We start from the raw sequence: 17,895 nt of genomic DNA, 5'->3' as shown, positions 1-17,895 counted from the left end.
TCGTTCTCAGATGTCTGGCTTGTCCCTCTTCCTACGGCACGGCTGAGGAAGAAAACAACATGGGGTCATATCTCTTTGCATTATAATAATCCTTCCCATGGGAAGAGACTGGTGGGGCCTTGCACACACCATCGAAAGAAAGTTAAATTCAACTGATGTATGGATCTTCCAGCATGGTACCACCCACTTTGAATGGGGTCCCTCCACAATGGCACCAACCACCCACAGCAACAGTAACCTGAGCAGTAAACCACTGCCCTGAGTCTCCAGCTCAGACACCAACAGTGTGGGTGATCAAGGGGCTACCACCATGAAAGCACACACACAATGGAATGGGTATCGTGCTGGATTTTGGGTTCAGTGCCTTTGCAAGAAAGGAAGGGTATAAAGAAAGGAGGGACAAGAGATGGCATATATGTCATGCTGGGTAACCTTCCCTGCACGAGATCAAACCCAACAAGGAACCTTATAGTTAAGAATAAAACACTGTAGAAAGCTGGAAAGGAGAAAATGAGTGTCGAAAATCACAAACAAGATCCAACCACAACTGGTACTAGGTAGACCATCCAATGGAAAGGCAGAGAGGAAAAAAGAATAATAGAAGGATAAACTTGCAACACAGAAAGGAAAGTAGTGTTGCAAGGGCTGGAGCCCAGTGGTGGCCAAGTACATATTCAAAAGAAAAGAGAGAGGTGTGCCTGTGGCATATGAGGACTGGAAAGGAAATTAGGCACTTTATTAGTTTTGATGACAAAAAATGTGTTAATTAGGACAAACAGCAATACATACAGTACAAATATAGAAATCAACCTATTACTACAGCTTTTATTTCACACTCAGATTGATTAATTTCATCAACTCTCAAGGAAACTTAGATCTCTAGTTATTTTACAAATCAGTCAGTCACTAGATTTTAGCCCCCCCCCCCCCCCTCTTTTTCTTGGGGGGGGGGGGGGGGGAGGGAGGGAGGTGTCAAATACAAAAGCTAACATGGGCCAAATAAACAAGGTTCAAGTTTACGTGGATAGAAAAAAAAAATTTAAAAAAAGGATGACATCAAATTCAGTTGTCACAGAAACGTAAATTTATTTTTAAAAAATTATAGTGCAAAATACAAGAACAATGTTAATATTAATGTTTTCTTCCTGACACTTTACATCTCTATTCTGCTACTATTTTCCCCTAATGGGACAAAATTTATTTGCAGTAGTTACTTTCAAAACTAAAATTTTGGGTCTGAGAGGTCATCAATTTCCCTTCATGATTGAAAAAAAAAAAACTGGAAATTTGTGGTAAGTTCCTATGGGACCAAACTGCTGAGGTCATCAGTCCCTAGACTTACACACTACTTAACCTAACTTAAACTAACTTACGCTAAGGACAACCCACACACCCAAGCCCGAGGGAGGATTCGAAATTCCGACGGGGGTAGCCCCACAAACCTTGGCAAGGCACCTTACACCACACAGCTATCCTGGGCAGTGTGACTGAAAGCAGCTGCTTACATCAATAAGTATTTTCACAAATGAAGTAATTTCTTCAGCTAATTTTCAGGTATCTTAAAAATCTGGCATGCAAATATTTACGAAAGTCAGGTACTCTGACTTCACTAAAGTTTGTCTTCAAATCAAATCACACTGGATCTCAATTACCTCCATTTGCATTTGATTAGGTACTGGTTCTATACCTATTGCATTAATTGAAAAGAACAAAACGCGTGACTGCAGTGCATTCTGAAGGGATGAGTCTGTAAAACACCTGAGTGGGATCCCCTTTTTTACACTTTGGGTCTGCCATGAGGTAGTCATCTAGCAAAATATTCAGTGCTAGTCGGGTTTTGCGCACCTACGCATAAGGTGGCAAAAAACCTACAAGCCATTATACCTGGGGTGGGGGGATGGGGGGGGGGGGGGCACACAACTAACTTAAAGAGACACGTGGAACCAATGATGCACCACAAGTTTGAGACCTTTGCTGTAGTCTGCAGAAGTAGTCATACCATACACACCAGACTTAACGAAGGTCTCTGTTGATTCTTTCACACGACATCTCATAAATTCCAACATGAAGGAGAGCTTTCAGAAATGTGATGCTTATTTGGAGAATTAGCCACTGCAGTGAACTTATGTAAAATATACTAACAATCAATTACAACTAATGCTAATCTTAATATAATGGAAGGAAACATTCCACGTGGGAAAAATTATATATAAAAACAAAGATGAGGTGACTTACCGAACAAAAGTGCTGGCAGGTCGATAGACACACAAACAAACACAAACACACACACAAAATTCAAGCTTTCGCAACAAACTGTTGCCTCATCAGGAAAGAGGGAAGGAGAGGGGAAGACGAAAGGAAGTGGGTTTTAAGGGAGAGGGTAAGGAGTCATTCCAATCCCGGGAGCGGAAAGACTTACCTTTGGGGGAAAAAAGGACAGGTATACACTCGCACACACGCACATATCCATCCACACATACAGCCACAAGCCACAAGCAATATGTCTGCTTGTGGCTGTATGTGTGGATGGATATGTGCGTGTGTGCGAGTGTATACCTGTCCTTTTTTCCCCCAAAGGTAAGTCTTTCCGCTCCCGGGATTGGAATGACTCCTTACCCTCTCCCTTAAAACCCACTTCCTTTCGTCTTCCCCTCTCCTTCCCTCTTTCCTGATGAGGCAACAGTTTGTTGCGAAAGCTTGAATTTTGTGTGTGTGTTTGTGTTTGTTTGTGTGTCTATCGACCTGCCAGCACTTTTGTTCGGTAAGTCACCTCATCTTTGTTTTTATATATAATGCTAATCTTACATAGATAATAACTGGAATTACTTTATTACTGCATACATTTGCAGAAAAGCAGGTATTTTGAAGGAAAGAGCCACTATCAGCTGCTGCTTTTATCAATACTCCATGCAAAGCATTTATGTAACTTTACACATAGCAGTATCAGCTTTATATAGCAAAGTTAAAGTTAAAATCAGTTTTTAACCATAATTTGCATCCAAAAATTCAAATATTCTGATAAAGTATAGTAGGAGAGACTAACATTTGTTTTTTAACACCCAGAGATTTTCAGTTCCCTGCCCAATGTCTACTAGCACCAGAATATTAAGCTCCATTCCAAGGGATGCACATTCTGTCTACATTTACATAAATACTCTGCAAACCACTGTGAACTGCGCGGCGGAGGATACTTAGCATGGTAACACTCGATGGTGTTTCAGCCCATTCCAACTGTGTGCTGTAACTAGTCTCATTTTCTCTTCACTGTCTGTGCAGAGATAACACTTGTGGATGAGGTGGGAGGGGATGAAGAATATCACTAGATTCTGCACTTAATACTGGTTCCCAAAATTTCATAAGTTTCATTCGTAGGATAATACATGCCTATTTTCAAGAGTCTACAAATTCAGGTTTTTAAACATTTCCATTATACTCTCTCATGAATAAAACAAAACTGTAACCATTTGCCAGTGTTATGGTTGTGAATATAACTGTTCAACATAATTTCTCCCTCATTATTAACCACAAATATTATCAAGGAGTAAAAAGTATTTGCATGTAAGTGAAGGAGTCCCTGAGGCTTCTGCAAGACATTCTGTTATCACCTTTACATAACAATAATAAATAAAATAGCATCAGGGTACAATTTTGGTTTTATAATTTTTATTCCATGATGATTTTGGGACTTCATGTCTCATCTTCAGATGTATCTATGCATATTGTAAAAACATTTTCAAAATTACATACGTCAGTGCTTACACAAGACAATATTATTTATGGTAGGGCAGAATCTGCATTTTATAGTGTGTGTTTAGTTTGATGCAATCTTCCTTCAGACATGTATGTACCTCCGTAGGAACACTGCATCGAACTATACAAACATTGCGCTATTGTATTTCACGCTAAAGCAAGGCAATCTGATGTGCAAAACGATGTCTCTCCCCGAGTGGGAGTCATGAGATTTGCATGCAAGCGCTGTTGGGACACAGACACTATGACACGTGGAAGTTTTGATTGGATTGCCAAAATAGTTAAGGCGACTGCCTGTGTTAAGTGGGAAATTTGGGTTCAATTTCTGAACCGGCACAAATTTTCATACATTACTAGTAAATTGTATAGCCATTGTGCAATCGTACTCATAATTAGCAAATGATTATCATAATTTAATACAGCTGTCAAACATTAGCAGTGTTTGTTTCCTAGTGGGAACATCATGAAATAATGTAGAGATTATTAAATTCACAACCACTGTTTTGTTTAAACTACAGTGTCATTATTCAAAATAATCATAAAATATTAGTGCATTCTCCACCTTGCATGTTATCCATCACTGGTATAAAGTAAGTGACCACCTTTTCATTCAAAATTGAAGAACCTTTACAAAGGGAATATCACTCAATATATAACAAATTTACATAATTGTGACCAATATGATAAAACTGGACAGATAACATGACAAAATAAAACACAATTATGTACCTCCTGAACTGCTTTAACATAACCTGACTTTTCAAATGGGTAGCCTATGGGGTGCAAATAGTTCTCAATATGCCCAATTAACATTTTTTATGGTCAGCACAAATGATTAAAAAATACAAAAAAATAAAAATAAAAAAAATAAAAAAAATGTTGAAGGATGATTACAACAACAAGATGTGACAAACATATAAAGACAGAAAATAATATTTGCTATGACTAATTATAATTCCTATATATTACGATTCTAGCACCATATATCTCTGCTTAATCTTACAATAGGTAGACTAGTTGGGTTGGATTACAACATATGCTTTACAAGAAATAATGTTATGATGTATGTACAGTGGTGGAGGTTATATAGAAAAATGGGAAATACGGAAGCGTCCGATCCCACCCGTCTGCTTTGACCCATGACGTCACAAATATGGCGGAAACAAAAACAAACACACACACTTTCCACAAGAAGCCTAATGACACTAACGGGACAAGCGCGGGAGATGGGGTGTTTTGGGTGAGGGGCAAACTAAAAATAAACAAATTTAGACGCCTTGCGTAGCTACAACGTGTAAGTGAAGACAGCCATGCATGAATACCCACCCACCTCCCCAGGGGTCGTAACCCCTGCAACCCATAAAAGATAAAGATGCTTCAGTAGCTGATTAGTGTTTTTTGTCTTTAAAAAAAAAAAAAAAAATCTCACGGGATAGAACGAACAGATCAGAAAGATAAATATAATAAACTAAAACAGAAATTCGAGGAAACAGATAATTAAAATAAGTAATAAGTGTTTTTAAATTAAAAAAAAAATCTCACAAGATAGAACGAACAGATCAGAAAAGTAAATAAAATAAGATAAAACAGAACTGGAGACAGCCACACTCAAACCAAACTCTGTGCCGTCATGACGTCACACACGACAACACCCTTACGTCACGGGTCAAAGCCGACGCGTTGGATCGGACGCTTCTGTCGACCCGAAAAATGTTGTTACTATGTGCACAGGAAAATCTGAGATGAGACATGAAGTCTTGAAATTGATCACAGAATTAGACCTTATGAGAGCATAAACCACAGCTTGAAGCTATTTTATTATTATTATTATTATTTGTTTCCTTTCTCAGACATTATGTCTGATTATATTATTATTATTATTACTATACATGGCTGCATTCCCACCATACACTATGATTATGATGGATAATGAAGACTACATAAAGTTTTTACCTTATGGTGTACTTGTGTAGAATAAGTAGTTTCTTGACATTAACTGTATTGCCCCAGATAATTGTACCTTGGAACAGTATTATGTGAAACCATGCAAAGTTTGCTGCCAATCCTGCACTCAGACCAATAATACAATGACAGAGACTAATATGTGCAAAGTGGGCAGAATTGAGCATATGGGTTAATTTATCCACGTGCTGGTGCTAGTCCAGTTCATTACCCACCTTGATGTCTAAGAACTTAACATGCGGAGCCTCATCCAGTGCTTGTCCATGGATTTCTATTTTTGGTTTCTACAAGTCATTCAGATGTGTTTGCTCAGAACCAGTTATAAGCTGTTTCACTGTTCTGGTTATGAAACTTCCTGGCAGATTAAAATTGTGTGCCCGACCGAGACTCGAACTCGGGACCTTGCCGAGTCTCGGTCGGGCACACAGTTTTAATCTACCAGGAAGTTTCATATCAGTGCACACTCCGCTGAGAGTGAAAATCTCATTCTGTTCTGGTTATGTTAGGTATGGGTACACTTGGGGACCTTTATCAGTATATGCGCCCCATCAGTAAGTATCGCAATTTTTGAAGAGTCCTCCACCGTCTTTGGGAAATCATTCAAGTACATCAGGAACATGGGCAGATAAAGTACTGAAACTTCTGAGACTCCACATTAGATGCTTCTCCACTCTCAATGCAGTTTATTCCTGTAGTACCATTTGTAAATTTTATCCCTCTCCCCAGCTACAACCTTTCCCTAGTCGAGAAATGAGTCAACCCAAGCAAGAGGAATGTCTCCTTAACCTGCTGTCTTTGTTATGTCTCCTGAATAAGAATAAATTGCAGAATCCTACCTGACCACAGATTTTCAAGCAACTCACAAGTACATGTCTCATGTAAGTTAAACATATTTCATGCACTGTTAGATAATTCAAGTGGCAGACTATTCTGTAATAATCATCAAATTAGCCTTGCAGTAATATTTACAGGAGCTATGTTAATTACCACCACTAAAACAGTTCAGCATGTGTGAACATATAATATTTAGAAAAATTGTTTAATGGACATATTCCGTAATATAGTTCACGAGTTCCAAAGGGCAGTTTAGTCATCTGGACAGAAGAACACGTGTTGATTCAATTATACTACTACTATAAATTGTTGCATAACATTAGAGTTAATTTATCTGCATCTTCCCTAGAGAGCCTGGTGGGAATTCCAGCTAGCATGTAGACTTTGTTGAGATATGCTACTAGCTGCTCTTCATATGAGACATGTTACATTACATTAATACCTGTTCCACAGACCCAGAACACAACATTTCATAATGATATGGAATGTGTCAGTTTAACGTAAGTATTCTTTATGGGATGTACTCTATCTTTCTTTCTTTCATTTTTAAGGACATTTTCATTTTCAAGAAGAGTTGTATACATAATGTGCCCACATTGCTGACATCAACCTATTGCACACTTTTAGAAGCAGAAAATATAACTAACGAAAATCAACAAGAGTCCAAGAACTGTGATCGTGTCAAACTTGGCTTGCTGTGTCCCACTCTGTTATCTATTATGTCACTGATGATCACTCACTGGAAACAGTGACAACATTAAAATAATTAGGAGTACGGTATTTGTTCACATTAATTTAAGGTGGAATAGCCACATGCAACAAGTTTAAGACAGAAATATACCAGACAGATTCATGAGGAAATGTATTTTATCTACAAAGAATGCAGCTTACAAAATTCTCATTTAATGCAACCTCGGGTAATACTTGTCACTTTAGAATACATATCAACTGTGGTCTGATTAATTGAAACATTCAATATCGCTTTGGCAACTCAATCTACACTACAAATCAAAATGTCATCACACCTAAGATTTCGTATTCACACTTGATTGTTTTACTAATCCAGAAAGTCAGCTTTCAACCTGACCTACCATTCAGCCCACATTCCATTAAGTAATGTAGGTACAGTCGACTTCCGAGATCAATACAGGAGAGAAGATTTAAAGACTCCTTTCATCACCACATGAGCTATGCTGAGATATTCACCGGCCTCAAGGCTTACTATTAAAATTTGGAGAGGCTATGATCCAAGAAGTGTCTAGCAACATTGTTTCCCCCCACATTTATCTAACTAAATGACAACAGCAAAATCAGAGTAACTGCACTTATACAAAAGTTTTGCTTCAGTCACTTTCCTTCAGTATTCATAAACTGTAGAGTGGATGAATAATAGCGGTATACAAATTACCTTCAGCCACAGAAGAGGAAAGATGTTTGCAGGGAACAAGTGTAGATGCATACTGAAACTAAAGCCTTAATCATATAGTAGGCTGTATACCGGTTTGTGTGTGTATTTTTCCAAATGCTGTTATATACTTTCCCGAAATAAAGTCAGTCAAAATCTATTGTACAATGCAATGTTTCTTTTTCTTTAATAGTTTTCTTGGGCTGTATATTCTCCATTCTGAACTAACCACTGGTAAAAATTAAAACTAAAATTGTGAAGTGACTGCATTTTCTTTATATTTCAGATCCAAATAAATTCGGGAAAATGTTCAGTTAATGTGTTTATGCATGAACTTACGCAATGGGAACCTTTAGTTACCGTGTTTTGTGTATTTACTGTTACAAAAATATTCGTTATCTCACCGTCAGTATTATCATGTTTTTTATGGGTGGCGCAGAAAGCATCATATACGTGGTTTCACACTTAAAGATACCAAAAAGCTTTTCCATGCATACATCAAATCTTACGACTACGTCGAGATGCGCATCACTCAACACATTTATGAAACTTACACTGTAATTTTGTAACAGAGCAATAAGTTTCTAACTCGATCGCGTAAAATTAAGTCACATATAAAGCAAAAATGATATTTCTACGTAAACAAATGTCAAAACATCACCAAAACTAATTTCGTCTGCTTAAACATCTACGTTACGCATTTATTTGACGTTTGTTCGTAGTTACCTTTAAAAATTTTATGCTGAGCTTGTAAGTGAGATATAAGCCCGTTTTTCCAAGCTGCTTACTGCTCTGTGTGTTCCTATTCTCCCAACACGATAATCTCGGCGTTTTGCCATTGTAAAATATTCTTAGCAGAAGCCAACATACTTTACTACGCAAAGCGTTGACTACATTTTGAGCAAAAGAGAAAGGTTATGTAAGGGGAGATGAAATATTTATATGGTATTAATAAACTGGGAGTATTTGTTGACAGCAACATATCACATTTTTGCTAAAAGTTACGCTCCAGCCGATAAATGCAAAACAAGAACTTCGCCAGGGCTTCGCGTATTTTCTGCATTTATAAACAAACGGTACTAAATGGCAATATAGAGACACCTTTCCAACAACTTATAAATTATCAAACGAAATCGAGCACATATTCGGACTTAAAATTTTCTACGTCAACTGGGAAAGTGTCAAAATTAAACATGATGCACCGCGGGAGAGGCTAATAACAGGCATATCTTTGCGAGATTTCCTACCAGAGACGTGCTATGCGCATTTGGAGTAGTAAAAAATGTAGTGACACATAATATTTATTTATTGAACAGTTGATGCTTTCAACAGAACTACGTGTATGCTTCAAATCTGTAAGCTTCTTCAGCATACAAATATGATGTATTATTTGTCATACATGAAATATATGTGTGGGTAAATTGGTCACGTATCCTGTGACATATGACGTCAGTCGTGGACTGCAGTGGTGGTGTTTTTGTTGACTGAAAATGTTATAAGGTACAGGGATGCACGAATGCGTGAGGCTAGTGGAGTATGTGTGCAGCGTCAGTTTGATCTGGTGAGTGATTCGTGGAGCAGATGAAACTGATGGTATGTGCTAGTGAACTTTGCTTTGTAAATATGGATTGTGTGGTTTTTGAAGTGGGCGAACCTCATATGTACCTCAATCTTGACGTCTCTGTGCAAGTTGCACTAGTTATTCGACCCAGTTCTGCTTGTGCGAAGTTTATTTTATCATAAGGAGAAATGCTAACAGTGTATGGTATACCGAATGCGTTATCTCTGTATGTGAGATACCAGATTAACGCAGAAGCCATGTTACCCAGTTAGAATCCACTGCAAGCTTGTTTACGATCATACTGCTGGCTTAAGCGCCACACAAGTTGTTATGTATCGGCAAAACACTAAGTTTTAATTTCTTATTGAAGTATTGACAGCGAGGTAAAAGTGACTTTTGGCATTTTGTGCTGCGCTCATGGCAACGCTGGAAAGAGTTGTTGACTTTGAAAAGGGTAGGAGGAGGGCGTAGTTGGAGGTCAAAATAGCAAGAAAATTTCAGCGCTTTTAAAATGATTCACAACGTCTATGCGCGGTTGGATTTAAATGGTGCCATTAGAGTGGTTATCATTAGTTCCGCTTGGAAATGTTGACACCGGCATGACAGACGTCTGTTTAAAGAGTTTTAAGCTGTGACATGATTAATAAATTTTTGACCTTGTTAAACCCACGTGCCCTTGTTGACACTGTAAACAAAGTAATACTTCTCTAACACTGTAGATGACGAGTCTACTCCTGGTGGATGAACGTTACGTAAACAATCTTTTTCAAGTGAAGGCGGTGCTGAAAAACATTTCTGCCAGAGAGAAAAATGAGGAGTGCGTACTGGTGCTTTAAAGAATATGCACAGGGAATTTAGCGTTAATGAAATAAACATGTACATGAAGAAAAATATAAAGGACACCAAACGGATCGAAAACAAATTCCTGACATAAATTAATCTTTATACAGCTTTAGTAATCACAGCTCATTTTCAAGGTTTAACTGGCTGAGGGTACTGGTATTTACGTCACATATATAATAGAAAAATGCATGTTGTACCACAGTGAAGGTGGTGTCACAGTGAATGAAGCTTTCCAGAAAACTAATGCATGGCCTCGAGCAACAATGAATAGAGGGTCACTGATATATGGCTGTGCCTGCTGAATTGGTTTCCAGTTGATCTTGTCGTTTGTATCTGAGTACATCTGGGCTCCCTACATAGCTAAGTAGCCAATTGCATAGCATTGCAAAGTGTTACCCATTGTATTTGATTGATTTCCAATGTTTACTCTGGTTAAAATTACTTTTTGGACAATCCTCCCCCCCCCCCCCCCCCCCTTCCCAAGCCCCCATCATTCACCTGAAAGTAGGCTAGGCCATGGTGACAGACTGATCTGTAGTGCAGCCTGGTGTCTAGGTAGGAGGTATGTAGGAATGTGACTGACTGTTCGGGTAAAAGTTACATCTTGGACCCCCTTCCCCCCCCCCCCCCCCCCCCCCCCTCCACCCCCTCGGTTGCATTTCTCAGTATGGTGTGGATGGAAACATTTGGCTTTAGCAACTAGTCAAGGTTTTTTATCACAATCAAATTTTCTGCTTTCGCATCTGTTAGCTTCGTCAATTCGCAACCAAATTGTCACCTTCCAACCTAACTACTGCGCTACAGATCAGTCATCACAAGATTTCAATGGGGGAGGGGGGTGGGGAGTGGATCACTTTCTCATTTTTTAGGCTAATTCCCTCAGCATTGCCTGATTTAGACTACATTGTTACCCATGCAGTTACTACCAAAGAAAAATAATGCAATTTGGATAAGCTCGTAGAACTGAATCTTAGTAATAGAAATTGAACATATATGCTATGATTGTCTTGGTTCAGTGTTCTGAAAGGTTAGAACTAGTTCAAGAAAACATTGATAAAATAAAAACAAGTTACAGGTTACAGGCCCCTTTGGATAATTACTGTTGCACTAAATATGTGTATTTGCTGTGGTGCGACCATAGATTGAAAATGTGCAAGGCAAGTGTATAAGTAATAGTTCTGTGTGTGCTGTAATTATTCTGAACTAATCCTCGTGGGAGGAAGAAGAATCTCTCTGAATTCTCCATTAATACTAATTCTCAAAACTTTATAAGAAAGCATTCACCAATTGACATTTATCTTAAAGCATCTGCCACTAGTGATTTTTCTCAACCTTTCCAAGGCACATTCCCCAGAGTCAAATTTAGGACCATTTGTGCTGCCCTTATTTAAATGCATTTTAAGTCTTATTTTGTGTGGGGTCCCATACACTTTAACTGTATTGTTAGGTGGGATGAAAAAGTGATTTGGAAGTGCTCTTTTGTAGGCTAACTTGCATTTTCCCAGTATCCTGCCAGTGAACCGAAATCTGCTGCCTCTATCACCTATGACTGAGCTAATGTGATCATTATATTGTCTCCCTAGAAATTGTTCCACTCAGGTGAATGAGTGGACATGTTGTAATTTTGATTTAATGATGACGTCGTCATAGGCTAATAATTTTCATTTTGTGAAGGGGCCCAACTTAACATTTATGAACGTTTAAAGTTATTTACAAAATACAGTACAAAAAGTTTCTGAAATGTAATTTTAACAACCAAGAAAAAGAAAATTGTCTGAAGGTGGTCAGTGAAGTGGATCAGTTAAAGTACATTGGACTGAGGACTGGAGGTATAGCATTCAGAATCTTTTGCGGAAACTGAATGCTGCTATTTTCACTTTGAGAATTATCTCCACTCTCTGACACTGAAATGCGAAGGTTTGTTTTCTTTACTTACTTTCACTATATTATCTCAACAGCTGCATGACTATTTACCTCTACACATCTCAGCAGCTGTCATTCACCCGTAATCTATGGCCCGTGATGCACCACAGTTGCCTCTGCATCTGTTTTTAATAGTGTCATTTTGCCATGCACAGCCTACTTCAAACACAGTGGCATACGGACATTTTTCAAACTTAGCTGTTTCGGAAATGCTTCCACCCTTGGCATGAAAGCCGATGATAGTGCCCTTTCGGACATTGTTTAAATCGTTCTGTTTCCACATCACGACAATGACGGAACTGTTTTCTGTGCTGCTTCCTACACTCTGTATATACCCTCAACTGCTCAACTGCTTGTGCTGCCACCTGCTGTATGTAATGGTTATGCACGTTGATGTTGAACATAAGCTGTGGTGTGACATTGTGAATGAACTGTATATTATGGATCCATTGAAAAGGGACTACAGGGTCATTCCATCTCAAATCAACTAACTTTTTTTTTTTTTTTTTTTTTTTTTTTTTTTTTTTTTTTTTTTTTTTTTTTTTTTTTTTTTTTTTTTCCAGGTAATGTACCCTCAAACAGTAGTTTAAATTTGAGATTACAAATTTTTCTGACCTTTGGTTTTTGAGTTTCAAGGGTTTAAAAATAAAAAAACCTCCGTTTTTGATCAATCAATGATTGTTTTAAAATGCTGTAGCACAAAAACTATACAACCTAGAGAGCTCAAACTTGCAGCATTGTTTTCCTCTATAAATTCCCTTCAATTTGATATGTAACATGACTATGCTACCTAAATGTGACAATTTTAAACTATTCTAAAAAAAACATTTTTTGAAATTTCCAAAACATGTACCCTCGGATTTTTTTAATAAAAATTATGTGTGTTGTCCAGTCTAACTGACTAAATGCATGCAAAATTTCAAGATGGGATCTCAATGGGTTCTTTTCTAAAATAATATTTTACTATCACAGTACACACTAGTGAGGTGAAAAGCAGACTATTTCTAGGCTATGAATACTAAGGTAGGCCTATGTAATTCTAACAAACTTAAATTATTCTGTTAGCCTTTTTATGCAACATTACCCTCTTATTGTTTGTTAATTCATTAAATGATATTTTAATGCGAGAATAAAATATATAAAAAAAATAACTTAAGATTTTGTACGACATTCACTTTTTACTATAAAAAAAAGTGAGATTTTTGGTATAGGGTGAATGCTCTAGTTTTGGCCACTACCCCACTTTTGGCCACCTTGATGTAACGGGGAAGCTGCACTGCATCCTTTCATCATATATTATAAATGGGAGGGAAAACTAAAACATCTGCAGTATGTCTTCATATCAGATTGCCTGAAACATAATGCAGTCGCTTTCTATGTATTCCAGAAAAAACTGCTAGAAATCATAAAGCAAAACTTGCCTTTCGCACTTAAAAAGGTTACTTACTTTTCTGATGGCAGCACTGCACAATATAAAAATAAGAAAAACTTCCTTAATTTGTGTTTGCATAAAACTGATTTTGATGTTGAGGCAGAGTGGGAGTTCTTTGCAACATCCCATGGCAAGAGCGCATGCGATGGCCTTGGCGGAACTGTTAAGTGGCTAGCTGCTAAAGCCAGCTTACAAAGGCCATATGACCAACGAATCTTAACACCCAAATCACTTTATGTATTTGCCATGGAAAACATAAAAAAACATTGACTTTGAATATTGCACAACAGAGGACTATGAACTGTCAAAGAATACTTACTTGCTCGGTTTAGTGACTCAAAAGCAATTGTGGGAACACAAAAGTTTCACTCATATAAACCCTGCACAGAGAGAGAAATTACTGTCAAGCCTTATCATTTTAGTCTGGATGAGTCTCTTGAGTATGTGACAACACTGAACCAAATAACACAGTCACATATGGAAAATATTACTGCTGGTTTTGTGACAGTAGCATATGACGACTCTTGGTGGCTAGGATGCACTGAAGAAAAATACAATGACATGTACTGAGTAAATTTTTTACACCCAAATGGTCCAGCCCAGTCTCTTTACTATCCACAACCATGAGCTATATTAGATGTCCCAGAAAACACTCTTTTACAAACAGCAAATCCAACAACAGCTACGGGAAGAACCTACACTTTTTAAGTGCTAAAGAAATGAAGTTGTCTTTCCTTGCTTTGGAAAAATATCTTAAAAGATCATAAAAGAAGCACATTTAAATTATGTTACACTTGCCCTCACTAAACCCTAAGTTGTATAAATACAATGTGTATTAACTATGAAATACAGTTCTATCCATGCAGATATCAACAAGTTGATCTTTTTCCTATGTGAAATTACTTACATGCCAATTTATAATATAAGGAACTTGTTGTAAATGATTACAAATAACACCTGGAAAACCAAGAAAAAGATAATCTCTGCCATTTACAACTAAGGATGAAGATGAGTGGCTTTATTGAAAATTTTAACTTGTAGCATGTATATTACCAATTAAAATGTTTACTTCCTTCTGATGCATAGTTAAAAGAATCATGAACATTAAATTAAAACAACACTATATCATTTAATGAATTAACAAACAATAAGAGGGTAATGTTGCATAAAAAGGCTAACAGAATAATTTAAGTTTGTTAGAATTACATAGGCCTACCTTAGTATTCATAGCCTAGAAATAGTCTGCTTTTCACCTCACTAGTGTGTACTGCAATAGTAAAATATTATTTTATAAAAGAACCCATTGAGATCCCATCTTGAAATTTTGCATGCATTTAGTCAGTTAGACTGGACAACACATATAATTTTTATAAAAAAATCCGAGGGTACATATCAAATTGAAGGGAATTTATAGAGGAAAACAATGGTGCAAGTTTGAGCTCTCTAGGTTGTATAGTTTTTGAGCTACAGCATTTTAAAACAATCATCGGTTGATCAAAAACGGAGGTTTTTTTATTTTTAAACCCTTGAAACTCAAAAACCATAGATCAGAAAAATTTGTAATCTCAAATTTAAACTACTGTTAGTGGGTACATGACCTGAAAAAAAATTCGTCCAAATCGGAGAGGTCATGGTTCAAATCGTGTAGTACAATTGGTTGGTTGATTTGACATGGAATGACACTACAGAAGATACCTGATATGACCGTCACAATAAGTATGTACTCCGTAGCTTCTACCTGATATGACCGTCACAATAAGTATGTACTCCGTAGCTTCTGTATTATGTGAAATGGGATTGATGAACCTAATGTTTTCTTTTCTTTGTGACCTTAATTGGAATCTTGTACATATATTACTAGGACTCTTTCCCTACCCTTGTAGCTATGGTGCAATCAGACAGAATCCACATCTATACACCAGAAGTAACTTTGGTCTGTGCCATTAGGCACTTCCAGTTGTTCTGATGGTTGGCGGATATTGTTCATTGTGGAAATGGAGCCCAACTCCACTTTCTGCTTCCTCCTGCCCACCCGTGTACTTGCCAGAATTGATATCGATATTACTTTGACATAGTTTGTAAATTATCAAATAAATCTGGAGTTAATATTTTAGTAACTTTTGTTTCCATATGCATGCAAGAGAGACTTGATGACAAAAACATGCAGCATTGTATTAAATTAAAACAATGTGACTGATAGTAGTCTAATATAGATGATTTATGAATAAATCACACTGCCAGAACTTGGCAACTATCACATCTAGTCTAGGTTTACTGTACCGCATCTGATCTGGATGTATGACGTTTCAGCAGTTTAGCTTTCTCAATTGATTTTCTACACCAGAGTCACATTTTCAGTATCTGATATTTCGGCATTCATGAGACTAGTTAGAGCAGGAACAATAATAAGATCTTTTGCAGTGACTATATTTCCTTTACTTGTCAGTATGGTTACTGAGTGACTGAATGCTATTTTGATCTGCTTATTGATTTTTATGTATGAAGAAAACACCTTAAGATTTTGGATCAAGTCTTAGAAAAATACAAAATGTTTCTCTAGAACTTGTGGAAAACCAATTCTAGTATAGACTTATCAGCTCTTTCATGCACTTAAAGATCCAGATTTAATATGATTAAATACTGATATGAAGGATTTGTGTATTGTTGCAGGGCCGTACTTCCCTACGGTCAGACGGTAGTGTAGGCAGTGGAGCAGTCATGTTCCGCGAGCAGGTGAACACCGTCTCAGCCTGGTTTGACCAGTGGAATGAATGCGAACGTACTGTGGCGCTCTACTCCCTGCTGAAGCGGCTCAGCCCAGCCAAGTGTCGCTTCCTGGCCCTGGCTTTGGATCACAGCCTCGCTGAATGTGGCGAGCTGCATCAGACTGAAATACAGGCAAACAATCCAGGTAACTTTCCCTGTTAATAAAGTGCCTGTGTCTAAATAAGACTTAATTTTAAAAAGGAATCATAATGTTTGTAAGTACCTGTACAAATTGTCAGCTGATGAATTGATAGTTATGGGAATAGCATTTGTGTTTTAGAAGATAGCCCCTGTATTTAAACCCTACTGTTCTGTCTATGGTAGACCGTTTGGGTCAGTGTAACCTGATCTCTGGAAAAGAAGTACCTAAACATTTAGTTCTTGAGAAAAAAATATGATTAGTAATAGCTGTATACAGCTGCATATAACTTTTCTTGATGATATTACTAGCAGTGGCTGCTCGTGCATAGTTTTACCATTATGCTACAATGTGTGACCTGTAGCCTTTGTACTTAAAGGGATAGTAATTGTCATTAAATTGACTATATTAATTTTATGTACAGAAGTTGAACTGGTTTAAGTACATGTAAATGTGATAGTCATTTAACATTGCGAGCAGTGGAAAAAATGTTGGTAGTAGTGGAAATCGATCCAGTTGTTGGTTTGCCAGTCGGTGTGCTAGACAACTTGGCCACAGTGCCATTGAGGTAACAGTTACTCAAAACCCCTTGTACTCTGTGCTTGCACAATACTCTATAAGCAGTTTCAAAGAAAAATACGTACTTGGTGGAAAAATGCTAACCTGGTGCTGCGAGCAATGTAGCACTCGTTGTGCCAGAAGGGATGGTATCACATCAGAAAATACACAATCAAAACCACAGCTGCATCCCTTGTCTGAGCTGACAAGAGCACGATTGACTGTCATTTTAGCAACTTGAAAATGGTTTCTAGTTTTTGCAGGGAGAATGCTACAAAATGTGTTTTTGTTAATTTTATTTTCAAACCAGCACACAAAGAGAAATAGCTTAATTTTAGTGTGATTTCTGATTGCATTTGAAGAGAAATGGCATAATTTTAACGAGATATTATAATGTGCTGTAGCATATTAGTGCACGATAACCAGGTGCCGGGGATTACTAGTGTTGCTTTTACGTATTGCATTCGTATTGTAACACAAGAAAACATTAAAGATATTTCTAGTACATAAATTTCCAACAAATTATTGTTGTTTATGGTATGCAGTTAGAAAAAGGTGAACTAAGCTTTACAAATATGTGTTTTCTGCCATCCAAGAAGTTTGTCATACTGTCATTGTCTGACGGGCAGAATTTATAATGCATGCATGTAACAGTTTCTCCAGTTGTTGCACTCCTAACAATTGGAACAGTATTTTCATTTCAAAGTTTGACCTCTTCCATA

General features: G+C 37.4%; 2 protein-coding genes across 2 annotated transcripts in view; one reads left to right on the top strand and one right to left on the bottom strand.

Annotated features, from left to right (window-relative positions):
- LOC124717135 overlaps positions 1-9,103 on the bottom strand; it is a 146,587-nt gene extending 137,484 nt beyond the window's left edge. Inside the window, exon 1 of the mRNA XM_047243875.1 lies at positions 8,678-9,103. The gene's annotated coding sequence lies outside the window, so the exon portion shown is untranslated. The remainder of the gene's footprint in view (positions 1-8,677) is intronic.
- A 227-nt stretch (positions 9,104-9,330) lies between these two features.
- Positions 9,331-17,895, top strand: part of LOC124716716 (protein Smaug homolog 1) — a 99,708-nt gene continuing 91,143 nt past the window's right edge. Inside the window, 2 exon segments of the mRNA XM_047243259.1 lie at positions 9,331-9,512; positions 16,381-16,621. Of these exon segments, the coding sequence (XP_047099215.1) occupies positions 9,468-9,512; positions 16,381-16,621 (286 nt within the window). The 5' untranslated portion in view covers positions 9,331-9,467.

The sequence above is a fragment of the Schistocerca piceifrons genome, chromosome 9, assembly GCF_021461385.2.
Source record: "Schistocerca piceifrons isolate TAMUIC-IGC-003096 chromosome 9, iqSchPice1.1, whole genome shotgun sequence".
Lineage (NCBI taxonomy): Eukaryota > Metazoa > Arthropoda > Insecta > Orthoptera > Acrididae > Schistocerca > Schistocerca piceifrons.
This window is presented reverse-complemented; position numbering and strand designations above follow the sequence as displayed.